The 15,194-nt window shown below is 42.0% G+C and overlaps 1 protein-coding gene across 1 annotated transcript in view; it reads right to left on the bottom strand.

Moving 5' to 3' along the window:
• The window catches only part of Foxo3 (forkhead box O3), a 106,021-nt gene that overhangs the window by 90,444 nt on the left and 383 nt on the right, over nt 1-15,194 (bottom strand). The window contains exon 2 of the mRNA XM_010635301.3: nt 14,854-15,189. Coding sequence (XP_010633603.1) covers nt 14,854-15,189 — 336 coding nt within the window. The remainder of the gene's footprint in view (nt 1-14,853; nt 15,190-15,194) is intronic.

Below are 15,194 nucleotides of genomic sequence, written 5' to 3'. Positions count from 1 at the left end.
GGTGGGTGTGGGGCTGGGGCAGGATGAACAGTGACAACAGGGAAGCTCGTATGCAGTACAGAGTAGAAACGTCTCTGGTGTCCCATTGCTGACTCTGAAGAAGTGAGCTTAGTCACTGAGTCCAAGTGTTTGTGTATTTCCTCTGTGAACAAGGGCAGCTCTGGAAAGTACCCCACTGTCCTGGGCACTTCAAATGGCCACCAGTGGTATCGGACCAGCTCTGATCCTTAACAAGGCCCTAAGCTCTCCTATAGTCCAACCATGAATGCTACCTGCAATATTAATGGCACACTACTCAGGTCTCTTCTCAAACTCTGGACCCAGAGAGATGCCTCTCAGGTCAGCTGCCTCTCCCATATGTAGTTTCTGATGGAGTTCTAACCCCTTCGCCTGCCTTCTGGACCATTCCCAATGATCTTGGTAAATGTGAGGAGAGTGACTGAGCTACCCTCCCCATTCCGAGAACGGAACCCTGACAGGCACCTTACGGAAACTCAGCCCTCAGGCCACATCATCTGGGACATGTCTTTGCACAGGAGAAATGATGCTGCTAATGGCAGAATCTGTCAACTGGTCTTGGGGGGTTTTAGTACTGGCAGGTTTTTCCTTTTTAATGTGTCGGGTACACAAATGTTTATGAATCTCAGGCAACACTGTGAAGCAGCTGCTAAGATCCTGAAATGATCTCCATCCTGGACAACCCACAGTTCTCTCTGCACTATTTATATTCCTAAAGCCATCAGTTATGTCTCATATGGCTGATCATGAGGCCTTCCTTAATGGACTACAGAATCCAGTGATACTGGCAGGCAGCAATAACTCCTTTGGCTCTCTCTATCCCTGGCTTCACTTTGTGGAGGAAGCAGCCAGGCACCTTTTAGGACCCTATGCCAAGACAGATGTCACCTCCTCACTGCCGCCTGGCCTCTGACTTCATCATGAAAGCTGCATCACTCTCCCCTTCACTTCCTACCCCTCTCACCCTGATTACACCCAGCACATTTTAATCTTATCTTGCTCTCACATGTCCCACGGCCATCTGGGGATGAGTCAGTGCAGCTACTCCCCAGTCTGATGCTAGTCTTAATAGTAGAAACATTCGCAAAAGATCAAAACAAACAAACAAGGGGAAAAGATCACCAAATAAACAGAGTCCAATCTAAACACAGGCCCCTTTAACACAAAATTTGCCCTACGATGAACATTTGGGTTCCCCTACACACTTGAGTGGGTCTTCTGTTATCATAACTGTCATCCTGGAATGACGTTGGTACCCTTGCTTTGTATAGAGAGCTACACAACAATAAAGATCTGTAGGAAGTCTAGAATATGCTTTGTTACATTTCAACAGATCCTACACAAGATTGTCTGCTCATTCTCCCCCATTCTCGTCTGGATTCTGAAGCCAAGATGGCATGAGAATTATCATTTATCTGTAATTGAAGTCCATGCTTAGCAAATAACTTAAAAAGAATTGTTCTGAAACCTTAGTTTCCAAAATTACCAAAAGGGTTGTCAAAATTATGGAATGCTGAGTCCATAGCTTCTGAGTTAGTGTGTCTGGGTTGGTCCTGAAAACCTGCATTCCCAACATGCACCTTGTGGCATTGAGATTGCTAGACTGGCAGCCACACTTTGAGAGCCACCAGCCTCATTATGCACCATAATGTGGTGAAACTCCTGGCCCACAGAGTGTGTCACACAAAAGGAGAGCAAGTTTATGGGTCTCTGACTTCAAATCTTATGTAGTATCTTGAAACAGCTCCATCTCTCTTACAAATTCCTGAAAACTTCAAAATAAATTAACGCGAGTCCAGTGGAGACTAGAAAAACAAGTGAGAGCTAGAACCTTTAAATAAACCACATCCAATTATACAGAAGAAAGGAGAGGAGATTCTACTTAAATACAGTTTGTTAAGAAATGATGCCCTGTCTTAGAAGCCAGTGTACACTTAGATCCCAGCTCAACAGCACTTCTTTTGATTCAGGGCTTCCAGGAGGTAAATTCTACCTTGTAATCTTCCCATGGAGGAGAGGTTTTAAACGGATCCAAAACTCAATACTCGTGGATAACATGCACAGCTAAAATCACTTTAATTTCTCCAAAATACTGCTCTTCAACCCTGGCTATACATTATAACCTCCTGGGAAGCTTGAAAAAATATAGATGCGTACACCAAGAGATTCTGACCTGCTTTAGGATGGGTCCTAGACACTGGTTATCTTTTAAAGCTCGCTGGGTGACTCTCAAATGCAGCCAGCATTGCAACCACTAATACTGGAGAACAGTCAGAGAGAGGCAACAGGCACATGGGGAGAAGAGAGGAAGTCCTCTTTAGATAATGTCCAATAGATATAAAGAAAAAGGAAGGAATGAAAGAGAAGCCAAGAACAAGCAGGACAAGTAAAATGGAGGCTCTCAGAGTCTACGGCTGCTGTAGGCATCTACCCAAAACTGGCTGTCTCAGGTTCAAAAATCAGAAATGGCTTCGTCAAAAAAGTGCCCTCATTTGCCAAAGAACATATCAAAAAACCCTTTTAACAAGGTACTTTTGTACTAGAAATTGAAAGCAAAGAGTTTTAACTTCTCATAAATCATCTAAAAGTTCAACTCGGACATCAGAGTGCCAAAGAAATAATATTTATCTCTCAACAAAATTAAATGTTTTTTTAAAGAGAGAAGGAAAAGATTAAAGAATTAACTCCCACAGCACTAAACAGCTGAAACTATCTTTCCAGTTAACTACACTGACAAATTTATTTTCAAAGTTGTAAAATCATGTGACACAAACAATAAAACCAAGATATTTTCTTCTCTTCCTTCTTGACCAGCACAGATGCATGAGGTAACAAGGTGGAAAAAATTTTTTTTCTTGAAAGCTTTATGATCCTCCTTAACATAGAATGACAAACATAAAACAAATCAATTAAAAGAGCAACACACAGTACTAGAATGAAGAGAACAAAAGGACTCTCCAGGCAGGTAACAAAGATGTCATGTGAAAATTATCTCTGCTTATATCAATAGGGAAACGCTGGGAGCCCAGACATAAGATTCCACACATATTTCCCTTGCATGAAAAGTTAAAAAACAAATTCATCATTTCAAAAGGTGAAATCTGATTAGAAAACTTGGATGTGGATAAAACCACTTCTTAAAAATAACTGTAATTTTTTTATATAAACACTCACTTGATAATCACTTTAAAACCAATTTTGAAGGCACAATAGTTTTCACTAACACAAGATACCATATATACTCTTTCTAATTTAATACATAGTACACCTCTCTTATTCAGTACTGGCTGCCCAGTTAATCCAAAGCATTCCCTGATTTATGAGACTAACAGAATAAACCTCTCCCCTTCTGCCAGAGCATCTACTAAATGATATCTGCAATCAAGTGCTGTATAATAATGCTTAAAACATGGCCCAAATCACCTAGATTTTCAGTCTGAAATAAGGATCTTTCTTGGAAAGGGAGGAGATTAACTAGGACTGATTTAGATAATTCAGTTCAGGAGAGGACATACACCTATTCAGACAGGAGGCTGTAAACTTATCTTTATTGGACAGGGTTAGAGATAGAAGGCCTGATCTAGGACACTAATTTCAAGAAACAGTACACTGGCTCACCTAGGAAGTTATCTACGAGGAGCTTAAGAGCCCAGTCATGGTAAAGCCAGCACACCAGTATCTGCTCAAAGACAGCTTTAAAATATCAGGCCCATGACATTTTCAAAAGTCAATTCTGGGCTTGCTTCTCAGGGTTATGTAAATGATGCATCTGACCTAAATGAACATTATTCTTCTAAAGAGATTTAGAAGAATGCTTAAACTCAGTTTCCATTTTTACTTAAGAAAAGTATCATCTTAACATTAGTCTGTAGGCCACAATAGGTATAACACCTATATTCATAATAGGTATGCTGCATAGTAGTTATATGTATATATGGCAAGTTAATGATATAATAATTAATAGGTACAATAGATATATTCATAAGTATGCTGCATAGCAGGTATATTCACACATGGCAAGTCAATGGTGTTAAATGCCCTGGAAAACAGCTTACAGAGCTAGCTTCTCATCCTATCAAAGGAAAGGTCTACTAAAAGAAAAGGAGGAAGAAAGAAAAAAAATTGCACCAAACTCAGACTCAGCTGCAGAAGTATGCAAGGTAAGATTAACAAGTCCTTGAGGTGGAAATGAATTTTGACCAGAAGCTCCAGACAGCTATGTATAATGTAAAAACTCTGAAAGGCCTATGGCAACACTGAGTTTTAAATTAGGTAAATTTCTTTTTTTTTTTCTCTCTTCTTCTTTCTCTTCCTCTTCTTCCTCCTCCCTCTGCCCCCCATTGTTCCCCCTCCCCTCTCTCCCTTCCAACTTACCAATATGAAATGCTCAAATAGAGCGATCCAGGGAAAGTGTTTTATTTTATAAAACCATTACAGTATCAGAAGAAAATTAAATACATTTAAAAAATATTTAAGTAAAATAAAAATTGAATAAAAAGAGACAAAGGTGAACAGGAGGTTTTTAAACATTACTCAGCCCAAGCCTACTGTGAAACATGGAACCAAGGCGATTATCCAGATAATTTATAAGAAACAGCATTTTTAAATCAATTAAGACACTTCAAGAGAAAAGCAGTTTTGAGATTTAAATTTTCTGAATGCCTTAACTATCCACTTGATCTTCTTAATGTAAAGCCAGTTTCCAAGGAGACCTCTAACAAACTTAACTGGATATCATTTTATTCCTTTCTTAAAAGTCAGGCATCTGCCCAGAGTTGTATTTCTTTTAAAAGATAACACAGAAGTGGTGCACACCCACAGTCCCAGAACTCTGGGAGGAAGATGGAGCATGTGAGCCCGGGTCAGGCAATTTAGAGACCTATTATGACCCTGAATTAAGATAAAAAAAATTTTTTCAAAGAGCTGGGGATGTGGCTCAGTGTGACCCTTGGGTTAATTCCCCAGTACCACCACAAAGGGGGGAAAGCCACCAGGAGCACTGCCACCCACTGTCCTGACTGCTGCTAGCACCCCACCCTCCTTGCACATCAGCTCTGCCCAATTATCAGGCAGACCACCCCACCTCCTCACATTTATCACAGGGTGTCAGCTCATCCTCTGGACACTGCCAAAAATTTTTTTCCAGCAGACAGAGAACATCATGGGATGGACAGTATTCTGCTAACCACATTTTATCTTAGGGCACAGGGCTAATTGCATTCCCATGGCCACCAATTTGGGTCCTACTCACACATATTATTACCTTGAAGACAGCAGAAGCAGACTATTCAGTAGAAATAAACATTTTTAACTGGCCTGCAACTTATATTATGCAACATTTTCTGTTTCTGGCTTGACCACCTGCTTTAAAGCCCACTAATAACTGAAAATGCAAAAAGTCAACCACCTCAGAAAAAAAAAATTTTTTTGTTTTTGGTTGTTTCAGATAGAGTCTAGCTCTGTAGTTCAGGCTGGCTTTGAACTCACTGTGTAGCCCAGGCTTGGCCTCAAACTGAAAATAGCCTTCTGACTTAGCCTCCTGAGATGTAATCCCTCAGCTAGGATTACAGGTGTGTTCCACTATGCCTGGCTAGAAAATATTTTAATGCCTTTAGTTATGAGATCTGATTTGGCAGCCAAACTTCTACCAGAAACTTGTAAATGTGTTTTTTTCTTGAAATCTGCTTTTCTAGATGTTGCTGTCCCCAATCACCTACCTGCCTGAAGCCTGTAGAAGCACAGATGTCCTGCTGCCCCAAAGCAAGAGTTTCTCAGAGATTTCTGAATAGTGCACTCTGTATCCAAACCATAATAAACCGTGATTTATGCGAATCCCAAATCAACAGATGTTAGGTAGAACTTGAAAGTCACTCCTACTCCTTTACCAAAGGGGCCCCTGGTACTGCCTGATTCCTAAAAGCAATCTATGTCAACATCAAGGGTCCCAGGGTACTATCCCATGGCTCACCTTCACAGCTCCGCTATCCGCCAACACAGAGAGGTGTTAATTACCCGGAGTCAGCCACAGCTGTGCAGATAAGTATTCAAGACATACTCTGAAGGATTAATGTGAGGATTAGTGGCAATATATGTAAAGAATGTGGCCCACAGTAGAAACTTTCAAAATGGTAGCTGCTTAATTACTGCTGTACTCCAACTACTCAAAGTTCCACCCACACTCCAGGAGACAAGAGAGGATAATGGAAAAGGCAAGAGCTCTGGAGTCAAGAGAAACCTGGTCTGACATTCCATGAAAGCTGCTTTTACCTCTCTGAACCCTCTCCTTGACCTCAGGTTTACATTTAAATGATTGCTTTGTAGGATGGATATTAGACGTAAAAACCTACCTGAGCGTCTGGCACACAGTAAGCACCTGATAAATCACATCTATTATTATTGTTGATATTATAACTATAACTAGGCCTGAACATATCTATATGTAAGACTCCTCTCTTTATCGTAGAAACCAAACTGTCTTCTCTAATATAACCCTGGCTCTTTCCTCCAAAATACTATTTTAAAATATGAGAATAGACAGATGCAGTTCTAATTCCTAAATATGTCTGAATAGTGTAAGCCAAACACCTACTAAACATCTAGGAAATATCTGCTGCTCTGTCTAGGAGGACAAGCAGTCTGTATTCTATGCTTCATTAGGATAGCTGGGTTTTTTGGATATAAATGTATGCCTGAAGCCTTGGGTGTCTGGGACTCTAAAAGGCTTGAATCATACCCAGGATGAGCTGAGAAGACGCCAAAGAGATTCTGAAGCAGTCCTACTACCACCACGAATCACAATGAACCACCTTCCCCACAGGCACAGGGAAGGGAGGGCTCTCTTTCAGCCCTGAACCTATGGCTCCTTTCTCCCCGCCAAAACTGACTCTTGGCCAGACCTCTTAGTTGCAAAGTAAACCCAAGGCCACAATGATAAGCACAATCATACCATCAGCTTCATGAAACAGTCCAAGAAAAAGAATTCCAGAGAGTGGGGACAGGACATAATTTACTCAAAATAGGAGAGAGGGACAAGTTTGGTATTTCTAACTGGGAAACCCTGGGAAATTCACGTCTCCCCTGTCCCTCATAGGAGAAGGAAAGAAGAAATTTAACTGACAAGATGGAAGCCTATGAAAGATTATCATCATTTTAATTCAAATTCAAATAAAGTCTTTTTATTCTTCTCTTGTCTCTGCAACGCTCAGCCCTCCTCCACCCCAGGCTCCAGGGTTGGTTACTAGGGCTGCCTCTAACAAATAACCAAAAATCTGAGGGCTTAAAACAACAAAAATTCCCCTCCCAGTTTGGAAGGCTAGCAGTCTGATATCAATGATTCTGGCAGGCCCTCTGAAGGCTCCAGAAGAGAACTTTTTCTGCCTCTCGCCAGCTTCTGGTAGCTCTAGGTAATCCTCCTATTCCCTGGCCTGTGGCCTCAATATTTTCCGTTTCACATGGCATTCTTTGCTCTTGTTTTAAACATTAGTCATTGGATTTAGGGCCCACTGTAATTCAAATAATCTCATATAACTTTAAATACTTCTAGAAGACCCCTATCTCCAAATAGAGCCATATTCTGAGGTTCTAGGTGGCCATGAAATGGGGTGCTTAACACGATTCAATCCACTGCAACTATCAAAATAAACCATCCCCACCAAAATATAAGGCAAAGTGGAGGGAAGTTACAAATTATACATTACAGAATTACAAACAATCCAAAGTTATACTCTCCAGTAGATCCCAAACTACTAAATCTGAATTGAAAATGTTATTCCTGCCTTTCTATCAGAAACTAAGAAACCTTGACCATGATCAAAATAGCACTAAAACAAAGACCATTCCACTGGTCCAAACCCTCAACATACTCTAAAAAGTTTGGTATAGGTATAGCTGAACATTCACATACATCAGCAGCAGCAGAATACCAAAAAGGTGAAAGGTAGAGGAAGGCACCTTCAATTAAAAGTAGTCTCATTGAACTATTTGGGTGTGCAACATGGCCGTGGGTCTTAGAAGACCAAGGTTTCCTTTTAAAAAACTATCTTGGGCCGGAGATTTAGCTCAGTGGTTCTGCCTTGTACCTACCATGCATAAGGACCTGAGTTCGATCCCTGGTCCAAAAAAAAAAAAATTATCTTTGTTCTTTAATCTCTTACCCCACCCAAAATTATCTTTTTTAAATAATGACAATTTGCCGAAATGGAAGCACTATATACGAGTTCTTTTTTTTTACTCATAGTGTTAGTTTAACTTTATGGAGAAAAAAATACATGAGATCGGCTTAAAGACTTGTGTACTCCCTCTGCTGGCTCTGAATTTAAATTCTCAATGGCTTCAGGAGCTAAATTACTAATTTCCCTAGGTATCTAAAACACAAGGAAAAAATGTTTTACCCCTACTCACACTCACACACACACACACAGGTCTTCCCAAAACATACACTGAAAACCACCAAATGCATCTCATTGAGTTTATTAAAGATTCCACTCTAGAAGAAAGCAAATGTGTATATTGTTTGGGAGGTGTCGCCTCCTGCCTCAGCTTTGCCCCCTACACATGTGCCACATGCTTTCCTTACTCTGCACTCACCTCTCCACTATAGGACTAGGGCGTATCTGGACACCCAGTCAAGAGCCTCCAGAAGATAACTCTGCAAGAGTAGCAGAATTGCTAGAAGGACCACAGTCCACAAGAAAAGTTCATTTGTTTCACTTTATAATGTTATCCCGTCATAGTAACAAGGCACTCTGGGAAAAAAACAGAAGATCAGAAACTCAAAAACAGCCCATGAAAAGCAGAACTCATGAACTCTAGAAAATCCTAGCCTGAAACATACTCCAGGAAGGAGTGATACCTCACAGTCCTCTACAGACACCTGCTAGGCTGGCTCTTTCTCCCACTGAAGAGCATCATTTCACATTTATTATATCAATGCAACACTTGCAGGTCTAAGACTTCGAACACTCTCAAACTGCAAGCAAATCTCCAAGACTACACATGGCATCAGCTCACTGTTAGTCACAGAATCAATTCCCTTTTCAGTGTCACAGTCGCAGAACAAGGCCATCCTCATGGGCTGAGGACATAATGATCTAAAACGTAGCTCAAAGCATCAGAAGCATTTCAAGCTTCTTATCCTATACTTGGGAATATACAAGAATCAGAGGAAAATGACAAAATAAACAGGCAGGAGTCACAGGGTGGGCAGAAGAGGGTGGACTGATAAAGATTTTTTCAGCAAGGTGAATCAAGAGTGCTCATGGAGAATGCAAAAAAGGAAACCGCCTCTAGTCGAGCCAGCCAGAAAAGGGGAGAAAGAAAGCAACTGAAGCAAGAGCCTGCAAACCTGAGGGTGAACAGCACTGACACCAACAGCTGTGAAATCGCAAAGGTTAGCAGCACACACTACAGACAGTGGCAGTACGCAAGGCGCACAGGGACATACTCTCAACTCCAGCCTAGCTAGCTGTGAGACCCCGAGACTCATGTGGCCCCAGCCTTCTGCCTCGCTTATAAAACAAAGAAAGGTAGAAGATCCTTAACACCTCTTCTGGTCCTGAATTTTAGGCAACAAGTAAGCAGATGAGTCAGCTGTACTAAGGTTCCCCATCCATTCTGAGGCTGACTGATCCTGCACCAAGAGACAGAACTGGGGATCCCACATCAGCCTGGGGCCACAGGGTTGCTCTAACACAGGTGGACCTGGAAAAACCCAAGCTTCTCTCAAATAGACTCAAGAGGACCCACGTCACAGTGGCCCTGCATCTCTACAGCAAGCACAAATGATCTTCAGAGAACTAAAGGCCACTCCAAGCCACGCCCAGTGCCTACTGTGTGCCTTTTGCCGGGAACTTTTCTGCAGAATTGAGGCAGTGAGGAAAGCAGAAGTACAGATGTAAAAAGGCAAAGAGAATATATAACAATGACAAGTTCGCCAAGCAGTCTTGCATGCTTACTGTCTGTCTCTTCCTCACTGGAATGTGAACTCTTAAAAGTGGAACCTTATCTGCCTTGTGAGACCACCATACCTTGGGAGCTGGCAGAAAGCCATGCCCTGTGTACTTCTGATAAGCACTTGCTGAATGAATAAAGCAGTATGTGATGCAAATAGGTAAAAAAGGTTCTTCTCTTTGCCATCTTTTATTCACTTCCTACATGCCAGCTGTAACATCCAGTGATACTAACTTACCTTTATTTGTGTGTTCCCCAGCAACAACAAAGCAAAGTGGTTCCTTGGGACCCCTCAATTTGTGAGGCAGGAAAAGGAGAGAAAAGAAGGGTCAAGAATAGGATCAGGTTTGTTCCCCACAAGCAAGACAACTGAGCAAGAAAATAAATTCCATTTCCTCTCTAGACCTGAAAATCTGGAATCTGAGGCACCAGCAATAGGCAATAAGGGTACTCACAGAATGCATAGTCTTACATAATCTAATCTTTGCACTATCACCAAGAGCTTCAGACAGCTTTTTCTTTTGGCACCCTAAGTGAATAACTTTTTCGTTAGCCAAGACCTATTCATTAATTTTCCAAATAAAAATATGTGGTAGATGTTTTAAGTAAGACTCACACGCAGAATACTAAAAAGTTTAACTACAAGATGTTCTTCTATGGTGTCATTTTCTTAAAATAGAACCCTCCTAAAATCTCCTAAAAATAAGTCTGCTATAGTTTCATTTCATTTTCTGAGAATGAAATAAACACACGAAAACACACACTTAGCTTCTTTTTCAAAGAGTCTCTCTGCTACATGGGTTCACAGATGGAAGACTAAAAGGGCCAATTTCTTCACTTCATAGGTCAATGACACAGCTTTCAAAAAGAGGAAAAACAGTCCCCCTAGTGTACTGCTGCTGTAGAAAGAGGAAATATGTTAGTTGAGAATCACTGACGAAGACAGTACTGACAAAGGAAATTACAAAACAGCATTTTGGCAACACAGGGAAGCAGAAGACAGATTCTTCACACACAACCATAACTGGACCCTTGGTGAGTGACTCCAAAAGGTGACAGAGGTCAAAATTATGTGCCAATGTAGAATTAATATGACACAATTATTCTGAAACTTAAAAATAAATTTAAAACAAAGTTATGGTTCAAATAACATTTCTTAATTCAGCATGGTAAAGAAATCTAAAGAACAAAAATAGTATGGACATAATTAAGCAGTACATGACAGGTAAACCCTCGTCTTTTCACCTTGGCAAGAAGCCATAAAAGTAGACATTCTCACATGAAAGAAGGCTCCTGCTCCAATAATTAGCCTCTTCTGCAGCAGCAGCCACAGCCACCACCTTCACACAGCATCCTACAGGAACTCATGGCTGCCTGACCCAAGGGACATGTAAGTGTGTAGGTTTCGATAGAGGGGTAAGCCCTGTAGTCCTGAGAGGTCTCCCCAAAACAAGAGGAAATGAGAGAAATAGCTAGTTCAACTACGGGTGCACTGCAAGCAAACTTAATCTGAATTAAAGGAAATGTAACCTCTCCCCGGCATTACCACATCTGATTATTCATTTCTACTTTAATGCCCAAGGTAAGGGAACCCATGAGATAGCCAACACCCTTCTCACGGGTACAGCATGCATCTGACAAATGTACACTGACCAAAGTCTTCCTCTTTTTGTTAAAATGCTATCTCTCCTGCCGCTTTTTTCACTTTGTAGTTCCTAAGCACCCACACTAAAAGGCATGAACCTGGTACTCCATTCACATGTGCCTGTCCTTCTGATGCTGGAATAATAAGCAAGGCATAAACTCAGATGTAATATGTTGCTCCAGAAAGCAATCTCTACTAATCTAAGACTCCCCATTATTTAGCAGTTTTTTTAAAGTTCAACTTAAAGAAAATAGTGTGATAAAGAACAAAGACCTCTACTAATTACCTTTATGCTAACTAGCTGTGTAATCTTAGAAAAATCATTCACTTCTTGAAGAATAGGTTCTTCTCCAATAAAATAAGGGGGTTAAACTAGATAACCAAACTTCATTCTGATTATACTTTAGGATCACCTGAGAAACCTGGACCAAAACCAAACAACCACTGCTAAGCCACATACTGGACCAATAAAATTAGATTCTCTGGGTATTAGTATTATTCAAAAGCCCCCAGAAGATTCTGAGGTGCAACCAAGTGCTAAGAATCACTGGTCTAAACTCCAGTCTCCAAGGCCCCTTTTCTAATTCCTTCATTCTGACAACTCAGGGTGATAATTCTGGCTACAGTATCTTGTACTGCATTTGCCCAAAAAGCCAAAAAAGAAGTAAGGCCTTGTCCCTGCATATATCCCAGTATGTATACATGACTAGAAGAGATTAACCTGAATTCCAGACATTTTTAGAAGTTAAATGCATAACTCACAATGAAAGTACTGTGGTTTAAATGTATGTGCATGCTTCCAATACGACTAATCATGACAAGGATCAACTTCTAAACTTGGATGCATGAAAATGGGTCACAATTAGCTCCTGACCTCTCCCTTTTCCTCTTCTCCCACCCCTACTAGACCACAAGCACAAGGAAGACCTATTAGTCATAATCAGAATGTGAAACCAGCCCCAGTTTCAAAAGGCCCACTTCATCATCAAAGATTTGGAAGTTCCTGCATGGCTCCATCTTTTGATGAAGGTCATCTTACAAAAACTGGAACTAAATTATATGCCTTTTGTCTTCAAGGATTAGTTGCCACGTGACATCCCAAAAATGGAACTGATAAAAATATTTCAAAGAATAATCCTAAGGTTTTTAGCTGAAGAGAAATGAGATAGCAGGGACAAAAACTACAAGAGAAAGAGAAAAAAGGATATAACATAAAGCCACTTATGACTAGGCTCAGTATCTCTTGCTGCAAATTCAGCAAGCTGTAGTAAATATAGCCCAAGCTCACTCATTTCACGGCTACTTCTAGTAACACCACTTTCTCAAGCTGGTGTTTTAAAAAAATCAAATTTATTAAACTTATTTTCTTTAATTACAAACACAACAGCAACAAATGTTACTGGTGGAATTCCATTACTTTTGTAATTACTTTAAAATATTAGAAAAATGGAAACTCTACATTAACCTTTTAAATTAAAAATTAGTTTTTAACTAACAGATTCCCTACACCATATTCACACATGCAGGACTTAATTTCAAGTGTAAGAAATTTGAAAATCATTCCAAACCACTGAATCTATCTGCTCAGATTCTGTACAAGGAGATTAACTGTTGCCAGCCACTTGGAAACCCAGTTTTTTAAGTTATCACATTAGCAACTCTTTGACAGGAAACGCTTATCCTTTCTGTAAACAGCCCTCGGATCACACAACTGGCATTCCTTTGTAAAGCAGTAAAATTAGACCAACTATAAGATTCATAAGGTCAGCATGTGTCTCATTTAAAAAGGAGGTAGATCTGTGGCATTAACATTAAAGCACATCATTTGCTTTTAAAGTATCTAAACAAGACCTCTCCAATACCAGCTGTGGAAAAAACAAAACAAAAAACTCAGGCACTTCGTTTGCAAGGGTTTCCTAAAAGCAAGTTAAATTGTTTCTTACTCTAAATTCTTTAGTTTTTTCCATATAAACGCTCTTCTCCAGTGCCTCAATTATATTCTCCAACAAGATTACAGCATTCTTATATTATACAACTAGGCAGCCTGGAACCTGGGAAGACACAGGGCTTCCTGATGAAGATTAAGGAAGGAAAAAGGAGGAGAAAGCAACTACAGCTTTCATTAAAAAAAAAAAAAAAAAAAAAAAAAAAATTCAGAGCAAGTGATAAAGAGACTTCCAATCATGCAGGACTCCCAGGACTCCCATCTGCCAGATTCTGGCACACACATATCTTGGGGGCAGGGGCCAGGAAGATACCCAGGAAGAGGTAGTTGACTATCAGCTGCCCAGCAGGGGCAAAGAGTTAATCTCTTTGGATGCCCAACTGCAGGAAGTTATTACATCATAGGCCTTTCCACACCTCTCTCCCTACCACGTGTCCGGTGTCCCAAGAGGCTGAAAAGGAACAGCAGTGTCTCTCCTTAGGTTCTTCTATAGGTAGAAGCCATATGGCCCAGCCCTGCCATCAAACCTCCCGCTCCACTTAAGAGTTTCACTTGAGCCAGGCCCAGGCCCCCACACCTGACACCCACCAACCAACAGTGCCAGAGTCCAAGTCTGGGAGCAAGCAGCAGGTGCCGCCAGTCTACATTTAGGAGGCAAGACTGGCCCCAAAACATTTCAGAGGCTTCCCCGAGCAGACTGAACGAATATTTCTGAGGAGGAAAAGCGTCAGCACCAAGCAGAAAAGGTTTGCAATCATTACTTTCTCTACTGGGTTAGGTGGGCCTGGGGAGTTACCCACATCCGGAAGCTAGGATCCAAGGGTTGTCATTCATCCAGCACCAGGTTCCTGCGATCCACTGGAAGCCACACATCCAACCCCTCCTCTAGCACGGAACGCCAAACGCCCCCCAAGCAATCCCTTCACTCCACCCCACTACTCGGACGTCTATTCCAAAGTTGGACACGGACCTACCACCTCGACGCTGTCCCACTAATCCAGCAAACGCACTCCTATCCATTAGTCCTTCCCTCCTCAGTGTCCCTTGGCCCCTACAATCTGGTCCGGGCCCGAAGCTTCCCCAGTGCCTCCTTACCCACCCCAAGCCTGTCCCCAAGTTATCCTCCTCCAAGGGTCAGAGAACGCCCCCTCCCGATAACAAAGCCTCACAGGGGCTCCTCCCAGCCATCCCTCTCCCAGGCGACCGCCTGCGCGCTGGGTCTGGCCCACTCTCCGTGCGTCTCGAGCTGCGCAGGAGGCCTGGCAGGTCAGGCCGCAAGCCCAGGATGGGTACGCACCTTCCAGCCCGCAGAGCTGTTGCTGTCGCCCTTATCTTTGAAGTAGGGCACACACCGCACCATCCACTCGTAGATCTGGGACAGAGTGAGCCGTTTGTCCGGAGAGCTCTCGATGGCGCGAGTGATCAGGTCGGCATAGGACAGGTTACCCCAGGCGTTCCGTCTCGAAGAGCATTTCCTCGGCTGCCCGGAGCTCCCAGCTGCCCCCGGCTGCGTCAGTGGCAGTGGCTGCTGAGGCTGCAGCGGCGTCTGTGTTCCCCCACTTAGCGCGCCCACCGCTGGAGCTGGCCCAGACCCGAGGTCCTGCCCTCCGGGAGCCAGCAGCCGGGCCGAGTCCTCAA

This window comes from Fukomys damarensis, unplaced genomic scaffold (assembly GCF_012274545.1).
Source record: "Fukomys damarensis isolate Sample0158 unplaced genomic scaffold, DMR_v1.0_HiC HiC_scaffold_14, whole genome shotgun sequence".
Taxonomy (NCBI): domain Eukaryota; kingdom Metazoa; phylum Chordata; class Mammalia; order Rodentia; family Bathyergidae; genus Fukomys; species Fukomys damarensis.
The sequence above is the reverse complement of the archived record's forward strand: the minus strand, read 5'-3'. Positions and strand labels throughout refer to the sequence as shown.